This window comes from Neopsephotus bourkii, unplaced genomic scaffold (assembly GCF_033783945.1).
Source record: "Neopsephotus bourkii isolate Nb327-2 ecotype Australia unplaced genomic scaffold, CSIRO-AGI_Nbou_v1 NB_1007, whole genome shotgun sequence".
NCBI lineage: Eukaryota > Metazoa > Chordata > Aves > Psittaciformes > Psittacidae > Neopsephotus > Neopsephotus bourkii.
In genome coordinates this window covers 20,260-42,650 of record NW_026901497.1, presented here as the reverse complement: position 1 = coordinate 42,650, position 22,391 = coordinate 20,260, and the positions used below count along the sequence as shown (strand labels likewise).

At 50.9% G+C, this 22,391-nt stretch overlaps 1 protein-coding gene across 1 annotated transcript; it reads right to left on the bottom strand.

Annotated features, from left to right (window-relative positions):
• Positions 1-4: 4 nt before the first annotated feature.
• On the bottom strand, positions 5-8,394 carry LOC133215782 (importin subunit alpha-7-like). Its single transcript, XM_061360018.1, is given in 14 exon segments — positions 5-124; positions 898-1,076; positions 1,379-1,506; positions 2,056-2,181; positions 2,339-2,417; positions 3,190-3,328; positions 3,331-3,352; positions 4,336-4,435; positions 5,430-5,518; positions 5,735-5,866; positions 6,627-6,721; positions 6,997-7,096; positions 7,375-7,470; positions 8,169-8,394. Coding segments are annotated over 14 exon segments (1,464 nt in total). The 5' UTR covers positions 8,298-8,394; the 3' UTR covers positions 5-74.
• Positions 8,395-22,391: the final 13,997 nt, after the last annotated feature.

Here is a 22,391-nt window from a genome sequence, read left to right as displayed (position 1 = left end):
TCATCTACCTGGGGAGCCAAAGCAGAGTCATCCTCTACTCCAAAGTAGTGCTCAATCAGGTCAGAGGCCTTCTGCTAGATCTCTTGGTTCTCATGGCTCTGGAGGAACTCTCTCTTATCCAAACCTTGGAGGGAAAGAGAAATGGAATGCGATGAAACGAGGGGATCCTGGTATTTGCAACCCCACATCCATCCTCCGCCCTTCCCCTGTTCACTACAAGACCTCTGTCTGCGTTACATTTGGGGTTGGTGAGCAGCACCGACATCTAAAACTATTCCAGAGCTCCTTGTGGCTTTCCTATCAGGCAGCATTCATGTCTCTTCAATAGCCTGTTTCGCTGACACAGCTAAAGCAGCTGCACCCCCAGCTCTGCCGGGGACAAACCCACATTTCAGTGAGGTTAAACCAAGTGGCACAAGCAGTTGCTGGGGGTCTGGAGGGGAAGGAAGCAGTGCCTGCCCCAGTAGCCTCCAGTGGAAGGGCAGCAGCAGCTTTCCATGTCCTAATTAAACCCACCAAATTAAGCTGCTCCAGGGAAAAGCGAAGCCTCTCTGGATTTCCATGGAACATCCACCGTGTATAACTGGGTCCCGTTAGAGCAATTTCACACCTAGAAGTGTCACTTTTTACTTAGCTCAGCTCGTTTCCAATTAATTCTGCTACAAGCCACAATTATCAGCTCGGCTGCAGGGCTAGGAAGCATAGACCAGAAGTAGGATAGCTTTTACTTCCAAGTATTTTGTCCTATGCCCAAATCCTAGAGTCTAAAGACACCAGTGGAACAAATCTTGGCTAGTTTGGGGTATACTAAATCCTTTAGCACAGCAGAAAAGCAACAACAGAACTAACAGACACCTTGTGCTGTTCAAAGCCAACAGCACCAGGGCCACAACCTACCACAGGCCTCCTCAATCAGACTGCAGTACGGGTTGATGCCTGTCCCACTCTGGTTGGCTTCCTGCTCTCCAAGCCTCAGGATGTTCTCCAGTCCGTTCAAGGCCACCTGCACAATCTTGGAGCCCATGACAGTCAGCAGGTCACAAAGAGGCTTGATACAACCCAAGTTTACCAAGTATCTGAAGGGAGAGCACGGGGACACACACTGCTCAGGATGTGGAGTTCAATCTGTCATCAGGTTTGGACATTTAGCCTGCTCTGAGCTCTCTGGAGAGGCAGGGGGAAGCAGACTGGATTTGCTTCTCCTGATTCAGAAGGAAGCTGCAATTCCCAGCTCAGGGCACGATCCAGCTCCAGCTCTGCCCCAGGTACCCTCCCAGAGGTTTTCCACATCACCCCCTTGGCCTTGTCTCACCGGTCCCACAAAGATACAGCTTCCATACACTGACAGCTGTCCCCCAGGAGGAGCCACAGGGAATACCTGATCTGCTCAGGGGTTCCTCCTGACGTCGCGTTGGTGATAGCCCACGCTGCCTCCTTCCTCGTGCGGAATTCTGCTTTCTGCAAGATCTCTATCAGGACTGGGAAGATGTTTGCACCTATGACTGCCTGGGGAGAGAGCAGCGAGAAGGGCTTGAGTTGGCAACGTGAGAGAAACCTCCACCTCCATTTGTCAGTGCAAAAGAGCTTTCCAAGCTGTGCTCTTCACCAATTCCTCAGCCAAATCCTATTACCACAAGACAGTCGGTCCCACAACCAGCCCACAGCAGACAACCCCTATTACTGCAGCAGTATTGTAGCAGCGCTCCCATCACTCATCTGCCTTTATGTAGGGCATGAAAAGGATAAATTACAACTCAACAAGATCCAGCTTTTCAGAGGGGTACCTCTAACAGAGCAGGGAGATGCAGGGGCTGTATCTGCTCCTGCTCCAATGATCTAACCTGTGGCACTCATTTCAGGCCAGTCTTTGTTGGAACCATTAAAAGCTTTTCTTAGCTCCGTTGGCAGATGGCTGGGAGCAGCGAATTTGCACATTACTGCAGAATGAGAGATGTGAACAAACCCAGCCTCTGACTGCCAGGGAAAAAAGCTGAGAACCCTTAATGCTGAGCTTGGAATTGAGCTTCACTGCAGGTGGGCTGGAGAAGACCCTACCTGTATCTGCGCTCTGTTTCCTGCTGTGATGTTGGATATAGTCCAGCAGGCTTCTTCCCTGATTGATTCCTTGGAACTACTTAATAAGTGAAGGTGACAAGGCAGGGCTGAGCAGTTCAGAATCACCTTTGGAGAAAGAGAGCAGAAGTGAGATCACCAGTGTCAGGTCCAGAGCTGGAGCTGGGCACAAAATGAAGCAGGCACTCCAACATCTGCTGCAGAGGAGGATGAGCCTCAGAAGGAAGAACCTCCCTGTTCCGTGGGAGACAGGCACTTCCCTCACCTGGGTCTGGATGTCATCCCCTGTCACGATGTTACCCACTGCTCGCAGAGCTGGAGAGGCCACTTTGTAGTCGTTGTGCCTGCAGGAGAAACGGCACAAGGACAAAGCCAAGTCTATCAGATCACACACAGGCAGAAGATTCTCTCCCCAGCAACTCATCTGCATTGTTTGCTGACAATCCCTCCCCCTAGCACACGGTAATACTGACATTGAAAACAAAGTCACAGAGCAGAGATTTTCATCCTAACTCCATCATCTTAAGATGGCTCAATTACAGATCTCACCTCTTACATACCCCCTTTGCCTGACCAAAAGATGATGTTAACCCAATGAGAACACCCAGACTGTTTCAGGAGAATTTTGGAAGCAACTATCTCCCAGCTCTGAAGCTCTTAGAGGCTCATTCCAACATTTTATCGAAGTTCCCATATAGGGATCAGAGCAACAAAGCCAAGCTGATTTTTGGTAGACACTCTTTTTACTACCTGTGGATCTGCCTAGGAACTGGCCTTCCGTAAGCACGTTTGAAGGTTGACAGCGCAAGACACACTGCAGTCCTCTCTCCTTTCACACCTTAGAAGCATCATTCCAACCTCTCTTTAGCAAGTTTATCCCAGCTCACAGGAGGAACCCAGCTTCTCTCAGAAAGAAAAGACAGGAGACTACAGCTCTCAACCTGCTTCAGACCCTCCTATGCCATCACTGCTCTGAAGTCAGCTACAGCACCCACTACCTGGATCCTAAGCACACAAGAAGTGTGAAGGGTGCTCTGATGGGCTTTGACATGAACTGAGGTTCAGGCACACGCTTCCCATTCTCACTGGGCTGAAGCAGCAAGACAAGATACTCACATTAAGAGCTCCACCAGTCGCCGACACACTCCCGAGTCAGTAACTGCTTGGATTTTCTCATTGGGAGCATCTGATAGGTAGGAAAGAGCCCAGCAGGCATCTGCCAACAGGTCAGAGTCACTGCTGAACAACAACCGGACAACACTGGCAGGCAGGGAGACACCTACAACAACAGCCACCACCCCAGGTTAGTCACACTGTGGCTAGGACCACCACGTTTGCATGCAAAGCACCACGTGCTTCTGCTGACCAGCAAGATAACAAGGCTTGGATGTCCACTGTTTCCTCCCCTAGAGTCAGCAGCTTCCTTGTTGGTTCACACACCTTATCATCAGGGTCTGAAGTTACTTCAGCAGCGTTACTGCTAAAGTGAAATTACATCCCTTCCTCTAGGACCAAGTCTGGACTCCTGGGATAAGCGCTACCGTGCAGGCTACCATTTGGAAGCTCCTTACACATCTTGTGGAAGAGCACTGCTCAAGTTCTTATTCCTGATAACCCCAAATAGCTCTGTATTCAGAGCAGCAACCACCAACAGCTCCACCTCTGAGTACTTTGATCATTTGTAAGTGATCTTATATGACACTCCATTGAGATTTCATCCCAAGGTGAGAGATGGAATCTGAACAGAGTGTCAGCTCTCAGGCTTTGAGGGTCAAAACATTGATCTGAATGGTTTTCTTCTACCAAAGAAGGATGAGACAGCTGAAAAGCCAGCAGACCCTTTTGTTAGTGCCAGCAGCACACCAGGAAAGGGGGAAAGCTCCCACCGCCCCAGGACTCCTGTTTTGTAGCATTTAAAGGTCTCAGAATCAAGTTTTCAGTCACAATTTGAGTGAAGTCTCAACATTCCAGTGTGGATTAAAAAGGCTTAGGGAAGCCCACAGCATAGGCTGCCTCACAGGGAAACCCGTGCCTGCCCCTTCCTCGAGGGCTCCAGCTGATGGGCTGCCACTGGAGCTGGGCAGAAAATGAATGGGTACATAAGCACCTGCTGAGCAGCAGGATGAGTCTCAGCAGGGAGAACCTCACCCTCATCCCTCCCAGAGTGACTTAGAGAAGTCCAGCGGTCAAAAAGAATTGAGGCAACCATGGACCCTGGGTGTCTCCCCATCCCCTCTCTGCCAACAAGGCATTTCCTCTCACCTTATCAAATTCAGGTGGTGGACTCTTTCCTCTGCACAAGTTTGACAAGGCCCAGACAGCATTTCGTCTCATTGTCAACCTGGTGGACTTCGTAAGGAGCCTAAAGAGACAAGTAGCAGGAATTATCATCCTTCATGTGGAAGCCAGCAAGGGAATCAAGAGGAAAAGAACCAGTGTGATTTTAAGGAAGTCGAAGCACTATTCCACTTGCTGCAGCTCAAGCCATGCTGTGTGCCTCCTGAGCGTCTCCATAAGCAAGAAGAGAAGCGACATGCAGCTACTCCTTAGGATAAAGAGCTTTTATGGCTGCCCACAACAAGGGACGTGGGTCAAGGAGGCAAGTTCCACATTGGAGAAGTCACAGAAGGAAGGGCAAGTTAGTTGAATTGCAGTTCCAAGTTCAAATTCAGCCCAGGCAGCCGCTCACACCCTATCTGAGGTCAGACGGTCCTCACCAGAGGACACAAACTGCTGTCACTCCACTCTCATGAGGACACCAAGTCCTGTGGGCTGAGGACTTGTCAGCAGTCACTGCTGCCAGGTGAGTGACACAAGTAGCAGTGTAACGATCCATTTGTGCTAAAGCAGCAGCTTGCCGAGGCCAGGATAAAGCTTCCTTCTTTCCAGAGCAGTGAAAGCACATGTCTGACAGACAGCCCCTGGCTCTGCTGGGCATGCACCACACTCAGGAGCTGCAGAGGGGAGGTGCCTACAAAGACCTGCTCCCTGTTGCCAGCCCTAGATACAGGAGCCCACTCAGACAAGAACCTGAAATCCACAGTGTAAGCACAAAGAGCAGGCATCTGGAGGGACACACAGTGAGCACTGTGACTCCAGAAAGACAAGCACACTGCACAGCACCAGCTTCAGACTGAGCACAGTGGAAAGGTTTGTGAGAAGGCATGTCAGCTACCGAGTCCCACTCCGTATCAGATACTTGTCCGAACTGCTGGTTTAACTGGTACCAATGGTTTGATTCCCTGCAATCACCACCATCAATTGCTAGGGAATCTATTCACCCAGCGCAAATATGGCTCTGCTGTAGGGCACTGGGACATCAGCAACTGGATTGGCAAGTATTCATGGCTACTCACATTAATAAGGGAGGAAGAATAGCGCAGTTAAGGACATAATCTCTACACAGAGAGCTGTCTCCAGCAATGTTCCCCAATGCCCAGACAGCCTGAAAGGAAACAGCAACAGTTTTAGGATTCACACAGTTTCTGAACAGAGCAAGAAGAGGGCAGTGTGCTACGAAAGCATTTCCCTGTAATTCCAGGCAAGCTGGAACTGAAGCCAGTTCTTAGACACCGGCCACGCAGCTTTAACACCACATTTTCATCACCGGCAACCCCACTGTGGTTCTCTCCCTAACCCCAAAGTAAGAAGTGAACCTTACCTCTTCTTGAGCATCCTCAAAGTCAGAGTTTAGCAGCTCTATGAATATAGGAACTGCCCCAGCTTCAATTACTATTTTTGTTTGTTGGCAAGTTCCTGATGCAATATTCGTCAGTGCCCACGCCGCTTCGAACTGGAACAACCAAAGAAGTGACAAGAGCATGACTAAAACAATCCCGATTTAGCAAAATATTTGCCAGCAAGTTGTGGCTATCATTCTTTTGACTTCTACTAAAAAGCTTGTGAGAGAAAAACCATATCCCAACAGCTCCGGATTTGAAGGAAAGGATCTTACTTTCCTGAGCACTAAAGACCCACATCTGCTAAATGCCTTCTTGGAGGCTCTGAGGATAGATAGGAGAGCAGGAGGCAGAAGGCATCACCAGTCACACCTCATCTTTTCACCCATACAACTACCTTCCAGCAAGAAAGCTGCAGACACACAGTGCACAAACACACCTACCTGGAGCAGATCACTTCCATCCCTCTGCCCCATGGCAGCATCAGCTCTACCTAATCTCTTCCTAACAGACTCTTCACCTGTATTTAACAGCCTCCAATAAAGGCTTCTCCTCACACAATTTCTCCCTACGCACACGTTCCATGACTCCACTAGCTCCCAGCAAAGACAGGGAGGCCAAATTCCCTTCTGCTGTGGCTCAACTATGGTATTTTTGCCACCATTCTTCCAAGAATTTAATTCAGAGCCATTTATTTCATTTCTTGCCTAAGCATTACAGGCTCCCTTTGCCTTCTCCCATCCACCACAGAGCCTGCACCTTTCAGGTTCAAGACACCACTTTTCCCTGATAGCCCCTGTGGGTTCGCGTTGCTGAGCTGTGAAGGTTCCACAGCTCCATGCCACGATGATTCCCCAGCAGCATCTCCTTTACCTGTAGCGTGCAGTTCTCACTCCTCTTCAGGAATTCCACAAATCTGTCCACCACTCCTTGAGGGTTTATCACTTCATCTATTGGACGATTCGGCTCTGGAACAGCAGAACAGTGTCAAAAGAGCACACAGGTCTACCAGGGGATGAGCTGTCACTGAACGATCCCAACCTGTACCAAACCCAGCAGGACAACTCTCCACAATCACTTTCTGTGTAATTCATACAACCAGAAATCATTACAATGTACCAAATTCCAGATTTCTTCCCCCCAGCCTCAAAGCTACTAAGTTTCTGTCCAGCAATACACGAGCACAAATGCTTGTAGAAGACAGGTTACATCAGAGCTGATGGCAGGAAGAAGTGACTTTTACCTTTGGAGAGTCACTTCCTGAATTTCTGAGTGGTTGCTAGCTGTAGGTCGGGGTCATCTGAGAAAAGCATCTCTACCATCTCTCTTGTGATCACTCCCTCCTGAAAGCATGCACAGGAGACAGAACGAGGGTTCCATTTCACACTAAGGCACCACAGTCCTGACAGCCTACCATCATTTTGGACTTAGCCAGTAATCCAAACATACAAATTGGAGATCTCAGCACATTATTTGCTTCCTGACAGACTCTTCCAGTTCACTGAAGTGATATTTGCAACGTTCTCAAAAGTGAGAAAGCAAAAACCTCTCAAGTTAGTCAGCTCTCTGCTGTCCCCACTGTTAAATCTACCCACAGGCATGATCACAGTAAGGCACCTACCCCACGTGTGGTGGAACTGACGTAGGGATCCACAAGGAGACTATCGAACATGGAGGCATCTTCACTGATCAACTCCACATTTCTTCTTTTAAAGAGCTGGGGAGGACCAAAACACAGGAGGCATTATTAGAAAGCAATGATGTACAGTCTTCAGAACTAGACATTCTTGTTCCTCAAACAAGACACTGTCAGCTAGGCTGAGCCCAACCTGAATAGAGAAGCAGTCATTAATAACAGCTCTGCCCTCTGAAGCCTAGTTTGGCACCAAACCCCGGTAATAAAACATGCCAGGTCTTGCCCTCAGACACTGGTCTGCAAGTGCAGAATTGGCCTTCACAAGTGAGAGAAACCAGGCAGAAGGCAGCTGGTAGGTGATGCACTGAGAGAGCAAACACTCTGAGCCACACAGCACCTCCTAGGTTCACAGACCTCCAAGGCAAAAAGAAAACCACAGCTCCAAATTACTATGTGCACCCCATACTCCCGCTTGTGCTTCCTGCTTCAGGGAAACAGTCCCATTCACCAACTAACCCAAACACCCCTTTACCAACAAGGATCTGTGAGCAAAAACCTCCAATACCCCAAGGAAAAAGTGCTCGGAAAGCTCTGGATACGAGCTGTGTGCTCTGCACCGGCTACGAAGAGAAAGAGAAAAGCAAGATCTCGGTTAGAACAGGAAAAATAAGAGGACTGCCAACGAACCTTAATGCACAGATCCCTGAAGATTCCCTTCGGCAGCAGCACAATCCTGGGTGTGTTAAGGCTGTACACAAGCTACTCAAGGTGACAGTTACCTGTTGCTCTCGTCTCTGTTTGCGCAGTTGAATTCCTTCCTCTTCTCTTCTGCGGCGCATTTCCTCGGGCTTTAGGGCTTTGTTCTTGTAACTCTTCATTCCATAGTTGTCCTTGGCAGGGCTCGCCATGGTCTCTGGGAGGAGAAGACACCGCCTGCCTCAGCTCTCTGCTCCGTTAACCCACACAGCCTTGCTGACAAGGTAGCCCGGGCACGTGAAGCAGCACGAAATAGCAGATCAGACTTAGAAATGATCCCAACCTTAGCTCATGTCAGAGGCTGCTATGGCAAGGGGGTTAGGAAGTTTGTAGGAAGCGTAACTCCAGAAGGAGCCCAGACCCAATGGGATAGTATCAGGCACATACCCACGGGAAAGGCTCCTACGCAAACAGCTTCACTGTCCTCACGGGGTGCACAACTAAATTCCACTTGGGTTTTAAGCAGAAATGCCTTCCCTTGTGTCATCAGGGCATAAACCACACCTCGACTTTCTTCTCCTCACTGAGCTCACCACGTACACACAGCAAAAAGCCAAGAGGACTCCCAAGCAAACCGTGGCCTTGATGCTATAACAATGGTACCAGACCTTGCAGAGAGCAGGGCTGCACATCATGTACAGGCCAGGTTGTCCCACCAGGTACTGCCAGGGCTCAGTACCTGACCTACTTATTTTGCTGGTTCCTCCCTGTCTCACGCAGCCCTTCTTGGTGACTGTAAAGGTGCCTCCCAGTCAGGGAAGTGACACTCTACTATTTGGCACAGGGAAAAGGCAAGCAGGGCCAAGCAGAAACCAGAGGACAGAGGGATATCAACTCCCCAGCTGCATCCAGCTCTATCCACTGCTCTGCCCATGTCAACTCCTTCTTGCCTCTCTCCAGACTCCTCCTTTCTCCCATTTACAGTCACTTGCTTAACATCCATGCCTTTCTCAGGACAGGAGCAATCACGATACACAACATCAGAGCGCAAATCAACCCCAAGACCAACTTCCTCTCCTCCAGAACTCTGCTGGCCACCAATATCTGCTTCCACCCAACTGCTGAGGGCAGGTGGAAGAAGTGCCCTGTGAAGGTTTGCACTGCTGTCTCCTTCCCCTCCTCTTTCCAGCTTCAGGCACTCCTCAGCCACGTTGCTTACAGAAAGCTTCAGTCTGACTTATCAACTGCCTCCAGCCCTTCTGGACCTGCTGCAAGGTCAGCTGGAAATGCTTCAGACCTTACTGCCCTCCTGCTAGGACCGCTGCCAGAAGACGCACACACACACATATATACAACACACAAACAGCCAAGGGTTCAGTGCCAGGGGAAGAGGAAACTGGGAACATTCATGTTCTGACAGGAGAGGATACAAAGTCATTTCAGCTCGAGGATTTCCCCAAACCAGCTAAAAAGGCAGCAAGCACTGTGGGGAAAAGGTAGGCGACTTCACAGCATCTTGCTAGGAGGGGATTCTCTTCCCAAAACAGCAAGAGGAAAGTCCTCTGAGAAGCAAGAGACAAAACCCCCAAACGCCAAGTTCCTCTGGTCACTTCCACTGTAAGAGATGCAGGTCCCTGGCACACAGCACTGACCCTGTCCACAGTTAGAGCCTTCGTCAGTAACTTGCTTAGGGGACAGTGAGTGGCCAGAGGCTGTAAGAAAGAGGGACTCCATCAGGCTGAGCACCACTAAGGAGGAAGCACAGAGCCTCAAAACTGACCATAGGGGTGAAGTAACCAAGTTACAGGAGGACCTGCAAGATCTGGAGCCTTACAGAAATCTACCTTTTGTCCCTTCCCTAAATACCCCAATTGATAAGGCTTGTCCTCCAAAAATCCAAGGCAAGAAACCTGCTGACGCCACACTCAACACTGCACTCTACCTCACAGCAGCCTCACCGTGAAGCCTGCATGAAACCATTCATTGTCCCCCCCCAGAGTTTACCAGTCAGGATTTCAAAGGCCTGTTCCTAAAGGTATTTGGCAGTACTTCCTTTACATGGCAAAGAGCAGACACTGAAGATCATAGGAACTATGCAACCACTCTTACTTGTTTATCCCTCTTCTCAGCAGCATTGGACGGCAAGATCGGTCCAGGTTGGACAGAGCCTTGGGGTGCCATGGTTTAGTGTGCGGTGTCCCTGCCCATGGCAGGGGGGTTGGAACTGGATGAGCTTAAGGTCCTTTCCAACCCAAACCATTCCATGATTCTAAGATTGAAGAACTTGTTATTAACTGAAAATCAGCTAATTCAGAACACAGGAAAGGTTTTTAAAACCCCTACAACCTTTAGGGGGGTTCTGTCTGATCTGACAGTAGCAAGGTGTGGCATCTGCATAGAGATGTGCATTCAGAAGATCTATTTAAGTACCAGTGTTACCTCAGTGTACCCCAGTGCTGCCCCAACGCTAATGGCTCATCAGCCACACAAAAGAGTGAGAGTTCCTGGCTTCCTTCTGAGGATTACAGCAGAATCCCAAACAAAGTCAGATTTGTTCCCTCCCTTTGGAAAGCTGAAGGCTCCAATTGAAAGGGAGTTTTGAAGACAAGGAGGAAGGAAAAGTGCTTAAAGGAGTTAATGCCATATGCTGGATTACCAAGCAGTTAGTCATATAAATAGCAAAGCAACACATGACAGCTCAGCTGCCTCCCAACTTGCGCAACCCCACTGGGCTGAGCACACCCCAACACGCTGGGAGCTCTCAGAGCACTCTCCTCACACTGCAGGCTCTGGATTTCCCTGTTATACTAAAGGGAAACCCCTACTGGAATATCATGAATATGGTATTAGAAAAGGAAACCCATCAGGAATTAGGACAGGATTAGAATGAGGCACTTTCACCACCAGGGTTAACAGTCAGTTCAGGCCCTCCAGTTCCAGGCCCTTGTTTATGCTTCACTCCTTCCCGCTGCAAAAGGCAGCCTTGTTTCCTAGGAACCCGGTTTCCCCCACATTCTGCATCCCTCGGATTACCCTGGACCCAACCTCTACCTGGTCCCTTTTCACTGGTCAGTTAGAAGTGACTACTGCAAATCCCTCTGAAGCACCCATGCTTCCCCAGCAGGTTACTGCCACTCCTGAGCACCGGCTACAGAGTGGCCCAGTGTACACCACCAGCCTCACCCCAGCCTCTTCCATCCAATTCACCTTTCTTGGGCAGAACAAAAACCTGCAGAGGAAAAGGTGTTTAAAAACCTGAGCCTGCAGAGCTTTCCCCCAGCTCCTTCTGCAAATCAAAGAGCTCCACACAAGAGTTTTCACACTGTTTCCAAATCCCAAGAACGCTTGAGGAACCTGCTGTCTGCACCAAAACCTCCCAGAGATCACACCAGAAAACAGTCAACTTTGGACTTGCAAGACTGACCCCATTTAAAAAGGTGTTCTTAGAGCCTGGACAAAACATTACTTCTCCAGGAATCCCCTGGCCCCAGGCACTTGAACAGGCCTAAGGGTTAGGAGCCTGCACATAGAAGGAGTGATTTCCATCTCCTGAACACGGAACACGAGGTAACCCTGGCTCTGCAGGTTCTGAGCCCCAGTTGTGCATCTGATGACTTGCTTTAACAAAGCACAGCCGGGTGAAGCTTTGCTCAGGCACCAGGCAGGTGGAAGGCTCCATAAACACCCACTGCTCCTGGCTCAGAGGGACTCCCCTGCCCTAGGGAAAACAGCAGCAGTTGGGAAACTTGGGGCCCGTGGACCCACCCTCTGAGTGTCAGAGGCATTACCTTCTAGTTCTCAGCTCTGTCAGTGGCTCTGCAGGGTGACAAGCACAAGGGGAGTGTGTTATTCAGTTCACTGACAGCCGAGGAAGCCCCTGCTGCCACGAACGAGGGCTAAGACTAAAGCAGCACCACGAGTGCAGCTGCAGCTCCATCATCCCCAGTCAGAGAGACAAGGCCGCTGACAGCCAAGGAGCTCTGCTCACTCTTAACCACTGCCTGCAATGATCTGCTAAGGCCACTTCAGAGCACAAAGCAATTTGCCTTCCAGGTCTGTGCTAAACATAGACGTAAACCAAACACCGACACACCTTCCAGGGCTGCTCAGCATCAAGGAGCTAAAACACAGCTTTGTAACTTCCAAAAGAAGCCTGTTTCCTCCATCCTCAAAACCTGCACTACTAAAAGTCCACCTGAAACCACTCTACTTCCTTAGTCTTAGTGTCCCTAGAGGGAATGGTTGCCGGGGGGGGGGGGTAAAGCCACAATCAGTGCAATGCCTCCCAGCACACAGCCCATGGTTAGTCCAGAGTCCCCACACCACCAACTGCTGAATGCTAACCACCTCTGGAATCACTCCTGCTCACTGGCAGAGCATGAGGCTGAGAAGTTCCTGACTGGGGTAAACAACTAAAACCACTGCTGTGTTATCAGCCTTGTTCTCAGGCTAAAGTCGAAACCACAGCGCTGCCCCAGCTACTAAGGAGGAGAAAAATGACTGCTACAGCTGAACGCAGGACACAGGCTCATCCTTATGTACTGAATGATGAGAAGGTATTTACAACCATAAAGGAAGGCAAACCAGGGTGAAAGTTTGGCTTTGGAGGCTCAGCAGAGCCCTCAAAGCCTGTGCCAAATCCAGTATGAGCTACAACAGCTCAGCCACAAACTGGAATTCCAGGGTCATCGCTGCCACACCAAGACTGTAACAGCTTCTTGATGTTAGTGGCTCAGAAACCTACCCCTTCTCCTTCCCAGAGGATGCTCTTCCCAGCTCTCTGCATTACAGAGAGCATTTGCTCCAAACACTTCCTCAGCTGCTGCTAAAAGGCTTTGAGCTGAGTCACTGCAGGTCTAAGTCAGGACTCGAGCTGCTGAGTCAGACTGAAGTGACAAGGCAGAGAAACATTCACACTGACACATCTGACAAGGCCTTTTTTAAGGGAAACCCCCCTTTTCCCAGAGGGAATCTTTGTATCTGGTACAGTTCTGGTGCTGGTCATGAGACACATACCCACAGCACAGCCTCACCAGCCAGGAAGGCAGCAGCTCTGCATTTGGAGGGGAGAAGGAATGAACCCCATCGGCACCCACATTTCCACTGGCTACATTTCAAAGCTTCCCAGCTGGGGCACATCCTCCAAAGGCTCCTTCCAAGCCAAGTTTCCCTCTGATGGTATAAACTGGGACACTCACCATTAAACCCCATCTAAATGGGACAAGCAGTAGCAAAACACCTCCAGCAAACTACTTTCATTTGGCAAACGTCACTGACTCTGTCCTTTGGGTTTCTCCTACCCTTCCATACACTCACCTGCAAACCCAGGGGAACCTCCCATCTCCTGCCTCCCCGCTTGACCAGGCTCACACCTAAACACATATTCCTACAGGACCCCTCCCAAACTCAGCTGTGCAATGCATTTTACAGCACTCCATGCACTTGTCATCACTCAGTTCTTAAGAGCTCGAGCACTTGCCTTACAACACAGCAGAAAGGTTCCTCCTGACGGATACGGACTTCATGTCTCTGGAGAATTCTCTTCTAGAAGCAGCAGCACGTCCAGGACAACTTTGTGATTCCAGCTGAAAGCACAGAAAGAAGCCCAAGTAATCCATGCTACTGAAGTACAGACTAAATGAAGCTGGGTATAATAAATACCTAAAAGTAGCTGAATTACACGTACAGAATAGAAAGACAGCTCTGAACTGCTACCAGAAATGAGCCAAGAACAGATGCTCCTATTGAACATACCACTGATAATGTGGAGTGAATTAAAACGCCCTTCACTTGCTCAGAAGGCCACAGAGGGGAAAGGAAGCTACACGCTTGTGCTGACAGAACAACTACACAACAAGTCCCGTCAAACAAGCAGCAATTCAAGGCTTTTCCCTTACAGCCCTGGAATTACCCCAGCTGCTGGAAAAGTGGCCAAGTTCTGGCATCCCATCACTCGTGCTGCTATGTTTGCTCTGCTGCTCTTCTCTTGGAGTGTTTCTTACACAGAAGCACAGGCAGAGGCAGTTCTCTTTCAGAGTGGCCTTAACCCCAGGCTGCCACCAGCCCCGCGGGCCCTGCTGTACCAGGGGATAAGCCCCGTTTGGATGCTGGGGCAGCAGCCACCACTGGCTCCCTCCCCCCTGCTTCAGCTCCCCAGAGCCACTCATGTGATATCACTGCTGGAACGTGCAGCAGCGCCATGGATGTGGCTGGGGAGGGGGAAGGGAAAGGCTCCCCTTTACAAACTTCGTATTTGCCCTCCTGAACGCAGCAAACAGAGCCAAAAGAGCCAAATAACTCCTTCAATTCAGCAGCCACGAAGGTTTTGTGAAGCCCGGAGCATCGCACACTGCTCCACAGGCTGAGGAGCACTGCAAAGGCATCCAGACGTGCCATCTGCATAGCAAACAAAGAACAGACCCAGGAGCATGGCTAAGAATGCAGACAAGACCAACACCACGACTGCTTACAGCCACCACACACCCTCAGCCTGCACCACGCAAGGGGCAACAGGCCTGAGCTGCCACCATTTAGCCCTGTTAGCCAAAAGCAATGCCTTGATCCCTTTAAACGATCAACTATTCCAGTGTAACTCCTTCACTGAGAGGAGTTCTCAATCCCTGCTTCAAGCTCCAAGCAGCGGTGGGGAAGGACGGGAGGCTCCCCTGCATGAAGTCCTCAGCTCCAGATAACAGCAGCAGCTTTCAGGCACTCACCCCCGCCCCTTTGTTGAAAAAGCTCATCCAGTTCCAACCGCCCGGCACAGGACGCGCTGCCCGCCCGCCCTCTGCCGGCTCCGCGGCCACTGCCGTCTCCTCCCGGTGCCCCCCAGCCCCGCTCCCCAAGCCCCGGCCGCTGCCCGCGCTCACCCATCGCGGCTCCTGCGCCGGCGGCTCCCGGGCGGCGGCGGCCACAATATGGCGGCGCCGGCAGAGGGAGGGCGACGGGCACGGACGGCGGCCGCGGCGGGGCAAACCTCCTCAGCGCGCGGAGGGGGCGGGGCCGCTCCTTCCCGCACCACCCGCTGCGTTCCAGTGCCCCCTAGCGGCGGCCGTGGAATCCGTGGCCCGTCCCCCGTGCGTGGCCTCGGCATCCCTCAGGAAGTGCGGGGCCGCCCCCTGCCGCCCATCGCGATGAACAGGTCAACGGGGACGCTGGGCAGCGTCAGGCAGTGGCTGCCGGGGCATCGCCGCAGCTGCCTGCGGGAGAGAGCGGAGTGAGGCGGGGGGCAATGCACGGTGCAGGCTGCTACGGCACAGCCTGGCATGGTACAGCATGGTACAACATGGTACAACATGGTACAGCATGGTACAGCATGGTACAGATGGTATAACATGGTACAACATGGTACAGTGTCGACGCAGGAGTCACGGACAACACAGGAACGATCAATGTGATCAGCGAATGCCAATTTATTACAAAGCCTTAACTCCTTATATACCATTTCTTACAGGCACTTACAGTGATTTGGCATATTATGGTTGGATACATGTCTTGAAGACCCTTAGCGACTAACACACAATTGGTTAAGCGCAGGTGTGAGAACTTGACCTCGAAAGCTTGCCAACAGTCCACAGTTCTCATTAACTCAGTGAATTACAGCTGCTTCTTACCTTGCTTGCTTAAGCTTCCTCGGGCCTCTCACGGCCTTGCTGTATCTTTCAGGATTACCCATCTTTTGCACCAGTTATGCGTTCTCCCGTGAGAACACCGTCTCCACATCTCCCCCTTTTATTTTTATGTATCTTTTGGATGACACTACTGGAGCAGGGGATTTGTCCCCACCGCTCCACGCCTGCTGGGTTGCAGCCAGCAGCGGAGCTAAAGGTTCTTCTTGCTGGCAAACACAGAGGCCAACCCAGTCTTGCCCTTGACTGTGGTAGCAGGCATTTGGTCAGCCTCAGTCCTTGCACCTTGTTGTCAATGCAGTTTTCCCTGCTTCATCCAATAACAAGCTGTTATTATGGCAAGGCACACACAGATTTACATTACAGAGTAACTATTACAGGGTGCAGCAGCATGTTGAAGGTGCTGATGCCAGCAAGGGACTAGCCAAGGAAATTTCTTACCAGAGGAATTCTCTCACCCTCTTAATTTGTTCACAGTATCACAGTATCACAGTATGTTAGAGATTGGAAGGGACCTCAAAAGATCATCTAGTCCAATCCCCTGCCGGAGCAGGAACACCTAGATAAGGTTACACAGGAACGTGTCCAGGCGGGTTTTGAATGTCTCCAGAGAAGGAGACTCCACAACCTCCCTGGGCAGCCTGTTCCAGTGTTCTGTCACCCTCACTGAGAAGAAGTTTCTTCTCAAGTTGAAGTGGAACCTCTTGTGTTCCAGTTTGTACCCCTTGCCCCTTGTCCTATCATTGTTTGCCACTGAGAAGAGCCTGGCTCCATCCTCCTGACACTCCCCCTTTATGTATTTATATACACTAAGAAGGTCACCCCTCAATCTCCTCCAAACTATAGAGACCCAGCTCCCTCAGTCTTTCCTCATAAGGGAGATGCTCCACTCCCTTCATCATCTTAGTTGCCCTGCGCTGGACTCTCTCCAGCAGGTCCCTGTCCTTCTTGAACTGAGGGGCCCAGAACTGGACACAATATTCCAGATGGGGTCTCACCAGGGCACAGTAGAGGGGAAGGAGGACCTCTCTCGACCTACTAACCACCCTCCTTCTAATACACCCCAGTATGCCATTGGCCTTCTTGGCCACAAGGGCACAGTGTCGGCTCATGGTCACCCTGTCATCCACCAGGACCCCCAGGTCCCTCTCCCCTACACTGCTCTCTAAGAGGTCGTTCCCCAACCTATACTGGAACCTGGGGTTGTTCCTGCCCAGATGCAGGACTCTACACTTTCCCTTGTTATATTCCATCAAGTTATTCCCTGCCCAACTCTCCAGCCTGTCCAGGTCTCTCTGGATGGCAGCACAGCCTTCTGGCGTGTCGGCCACCCCTCCCAGCTTAGTGTCATCTGCAAACTTGCTGATAGTACACTCAATTCCCTCATCTAAATCATTGATGAATATATCAAATAATACTGGTCCCAGTACCGACCCTTGAGGCACTCCACTGGCCTCCAACTAGACTCCGCCCCATAGACTACAACTCTCTGGCTTCTCTCCTTCAGCCAGTTCACAGTCCACCTCACTACCCGATCATCCAGACCACACTTCCTCAACTTAGCCGCGAGGATGCTGTGGGAGACTGTGTCAAACGCTTTGCTGAAGTCGAGGTAGACCACATCCACCGCTCTACCATCATCCATCCACCCCGTTATTTCCTCATAAAAGGCAATGAGATTGGTCACGCATGACTTCCCCTTGGTGAAACCATGTTGACTGCCCCTCATAACCCTCTTATCCTTGATATGCCTTAAGATGGCCCCAAGGATAAGGTGTTCCATCCCTTTCCCAGGAATGGAGGTGAGGCTGACCGGTCTATAGTTACCCGGGTCCTCCTTCTTGCCCTTTTTGAAGACAGGAGTGACATTTGCTTTCCTCCAGTCCTCAGGTACCTCTCCCGTTTCCCAAGACTTGGTAAAGATGATGGAGAGCGGTCTAGCAATGACCTCCGCCAGTTCCCTCAGCACCCGCGGGTGCATCCCATCTGGACCCATGGATTTATGGATGTCCAGATTGCTCAACTGGTCTCTAACCCATTCCTCATGGACTAAGGCAAACCGCTCCGTTGACCTGTCTTCACCTGAGGTCTCAGCGGTACAGGACTCTTCAGGACTGCCTCCGGCAGAGTAGACAGAGACGAAGAAGGCATTCAGTAACTCTGCCATCTCTGTATCTTCTGTCACCAGGGCACCCGTCCCGTTCATCAGCGGGCCTACATTGCCTCTGGTGTTAGTTTTATCTGCCATGTATTTGACAAAGCTCTTTCTGCTGTCCCTGCTCCATCAGTCAGCACCCCCAGCTCCTTTCTCATGAGAAGTTTCCAATCACTCTTCCCCAAGCCTGGAGCGTTGCAGGGGGTTGCTTTGGCCCAAGTGAAGGACCCGGCTCTTTGCCTTCTTGAACCTCATCCCACTAGCCACAGCCCATGAATGCAGCCTGTCCAGACTGCTCTGCAAAGCCTCCTACCCTCCAGCAGATCAATGCTCCCACCTGACCTGGTGTCATCTTGCAAATTTACACATCCCAGTATGGAGCAGTACAGACCAGTTTGCACCAGTACAGACCAGTTTGCACCAGTACAGACCAATATAGGCCACTATGGCCCCAGATACTGCTGGGGTTTCAATATCCCAGTGCTCCCAGTCCCTGCCTCAGGCACTCCTGCTCATCCCCCAAAGGGCCTCCTTGCTGATGGCCTCTTAGGGGGACACCCCAAATTAGGCACCTCCCACTCTGGGTCTGCCCCCACCCCCTTCTGATACCGGGGGGGTAGTTGGGGTGCCCCATGGGGTGTGGTTTGGGGACAACAAGAACTAATTTGGGGCTGGTGGCTTTGGGGGGGAGCAGCTATTTTGGGGCATCCCCATTTGGAGTGGGGGTGTCTGGTGGGGCCCACCCAGGATTTTGGGTCCCTGGGTTCATCTGGGGGGGGCGGGCTGATGGTGGGGTGCCGTTCACTTTCGGGGTGCCCCAAGCCCCCTATTTGGGAGTCCTGCCTGCTCTTGCAGTGCTTCAGGGAGATTCGGGGTACCCCAGGATTTTGGGGGGCACCACGATTGATTTGTCTGCCTCCAAGGCCCTTTGAGGGGGCAGTGTGGTTTTGGGGTGCCACTTTTGGAGGGTCCACTCCCTCTGACCCTCTGAATTCACTACATAAGTCAAAGCAATGTTTGGGTCCCACCACATGATTTGGGGTCCCAGAGCATCTTGGGGGACCCTCAGGGCAGGTGCTAGGGGCACCCTAATTTCCGGGACACCCTTTTATTAGCTGGTCTGTGCCACTGTGCTCAGATGACCTCCCGTATGAAGATAGGCTGAGAAAGTTGGGGCTGTTCAGCCTGGAGAAGGCTGCGTGGAGACCTCATAGCAACCTTCCAGTATCTGAAGGGGGCTATAGAGATGCTGGGGATGGACTCTTCATTAGGGACTGCAGTGATACAAGGGGTAATGGGTTCAAACTTACACAGGGGAAGTTTATATTGGATATAAGGAAGAAATTCTTTACTATAAGGGTGGTGAGGCACTGGAATGGATTGCCCAGGTAAGTTGTGAATGCTCCATCCCTGGCAGTGTTTAAGACCAGGTGGGAAAGAGCCTTGGGTGATGCAGTTTAGTGTGAAGTGTCCCTGCCCATGGCAGGGGGGTTGGAACTAAATGATCTTAAGGTCCTTGCCAACCCTAACTATCCTATGACTCTATGATTCTAGGTCAGGTGAAAACCTGCCCCTCCCAGAGCAGAGTCCCAGAAAAAGGAAGAAGGCGAGAAGCTGGATTCTCAGATGAGCATCCCAGTGAGGGAACGGGTCTTGGATTTTGGTATCTGAGAACTGGAATTGTGAGAAACGGTCTCTAGGTTCAGGCAGGCCTCAGTCAGACACAGCAGTGAAGCAGCTATCTATTTAACATTTGTGCCTGAGCCAGCGTCTGCCCAGAACCTGTGCCCCAGGGATACACACTGCGGGCTGAGGAGTGAGTTCACCTCCAGATACTGTGCTATCAGAACAGTAGGATCTCCATAGCTATGCTATGCTGTGTGCTGCTGTGCTATCCTGTGTGGTGCTGTGCTATGTGGTGGTGTGCTGTGCTGTGCTGTTCTATGCTGTGCTATGCTAAGCTGGGCAGTGCTAGGAGGTGCTGTGCTCTTCCATTTTAGTCCCTGCACTGACCGTTAGTCAAATAATAACCCTGTTATTTGCCTGAAATATCAGATGTTTTTTTCAGCTCCATAATCATTTCTAAGGACACACAATGGTTCCAAGTGGAGAAAGGATTTAATTTAATTTCATTTGTTTAATTTCATTTCATATTAGGGAAATATTCTTGACGTTGAGGGTAGTGAGACAGTGGCAGACTCTTACCCAGAGAAGCTGTGGCTGCCCCATCTGCGGCAGTGTTCAAGGGCAGGTTGGACACAGGGCCTTGGACTGAGCTGCTCTAGTGGAAGGTGTCCCTGCCTGTGGCAGGGGCTGGAACTGGATGAGCTTTAAGGTCCCTTCCACCCCAACCCAGTCTGGGATTCCATGATTCTCTGCTGTGCGACTGTCGGTCACTCTCCACTTGTTGTAGGTGGCCATGATGCCCTGTTCCATTGCCCAGGTTGAGCTGTGACCCCTCACATGCTGAACCTCCGGACCAAAGGCACTGAGAAAGAGCAGGCCGTGAGGGACTTCCCAGTGTTATCAGCGCTGTTGCCTGCTGCAAGTGCTCCAAGTCCCTCTCAGCCCTTCCCAGTCCCTCCCAGTGCTCCCAGTCCCTGCCACAGGTGCTCCTGCTCATTCCCCACCAGACCTCCTTGGTCTTTTGGTGGGACACCCCAAATTAGGCAACCCCCACTCTGGGGCTGGCCCCCCCCAGCTCTCCGATACCAGAGAGGTGGGAAGTTGGGGTGCCCCATGGGGTGCGACTTGGAGGCAACAAGGAGCAGTTTGGGGCTGGGTGGCATTAGAGTGGGGGAGCAGCTCTTTTGGGGGTACCCCCAGTTGGGGGTGGGGTGTTTGGTGGTGCCCCTCCAGGATTTTGGGTCCCCGGGTTCATCTGGGGGGGCCTGGGGTGATGGAAGCATGCGGGTGACTCTTGGGGTGCCCCAGGCTCCCCACTTGGGCGTCCTGCCTGCTCTTGTGCTGCTTCAGTGAGATCTGGGCTACCCCAGGATTTTGGGAGGTACCAGAATCTGTGTATTCTGGGGAGATACCCAAAGCTCCCCAGGGTGGTGCAGGGATTTGGGGAACCAACAATGCCCCAAAACTAGGGGTTACAATAATCCCAGGTTACCCTGACTCTTCAGTGCCCCTGTTGGCCCATGCCAATAAATGGGGGGGATTTGGAATTCAGAAGGGAACTGGAGGTTTGGGGAGATTTGGGGGTTCATCGTGAAGAGTGGGGTTGATTGAAGAATAGGGTGGATTGAAGAATGGGATTGACTGAAGAATAGGGTTGTAAATAAGTAACCTCAAGAACGTTAGGCTTTGTTAGCAACTATAGAGAAAACAAAATTACTGTGATAAGCTTTGCCAGAACCACCTGGTGGTTACTGATATGACAATCATCCTAAAATAAAGTGATGAAATAACTACCCGGGGTCCAAAAGCCACATTTCTGTGCGCATACAGGAGGCATTGTCTAAGAAGTATGATGTAATGTATGCAATCTAATGAATATGTATGTTTAAGGACAACATAATCACAGCCTGGTTGATGCCTGGGAGAGACACGCTTGGAGGAGCTGTCCCCCGCCCAGCGCCGCAGTGAAGAATACCTGCTTGTCAACTTTGTTGGTGAGTTCCTAGAGTTTTCTCCAAATCAATTTGGCACCCCAGATGGGACCCTCTCTGCTCGGCTGCAGGACCCGCTGAGGACAGGGCTCCCCAGGGCCCTTGGGAGTTTTTCCCGGAGGCTCCCCTTGACTCATTTGGGTCACTGCGGGAGCAGACAAGGACCATCTCATAAAAGGTATTCCTTTATATAGTCTGTAAGATGCAGGGGGCATCTCGGTTTGTAAACAGGTTTGGTAAGCGTACGCAAGGTTTGTAAGCCTTCCGTAAATCGAGATCTGAAATCTCATGGGTAAAGGCGTATACTCGGCTGCTAGCGTCCGTTTGGTATACACCCACAAGGAGCAGGAAGCAGGCGGCAGCTTGTGGCTTGGGTCCTGCAAGACACAGTTGGTGTCTTGTAGAAAAGGTTTTGCGTTTTATTGCTATATATGCCCAAGAAGCAGAGGGCATTTTGTGGTTTGGGTCCTGCAAGACACAGGGGGCACCTTGCAGAAAATGTTTTGGATTTTTACTGGTATTTGACTTATGTTGTGGCTTGTTATGATTTTGGTCTTGTGATTTTGGTATTGGTGACAGACTGTTATAACTGCATTATTAATTGTTGTCTCTGTTTCAAGTGTTGTAACTGTGGAGTATCTATTTTGTGGCTTGTTATAGTTATGATTATGGTCTTGTGATTTTGGTATTGCTGCCAGACTGTTACAACTGCGTTATTGTCTCTGTTTCAAGTGTTGTAACTGTGGAGTGTCTGTTTTGTGGTTTGTTACAGTGATGAATTTGCTCTTGTGATTTTGGTATTGGTGAGACTGTTATAACTGTGTTATTGTTGTTCGTTTGATACAATTTCTGTCTCCATCTCAAGTGTTGTAACTGTGTGGAGTGTGTCTGTGGGATCGTGTGTGC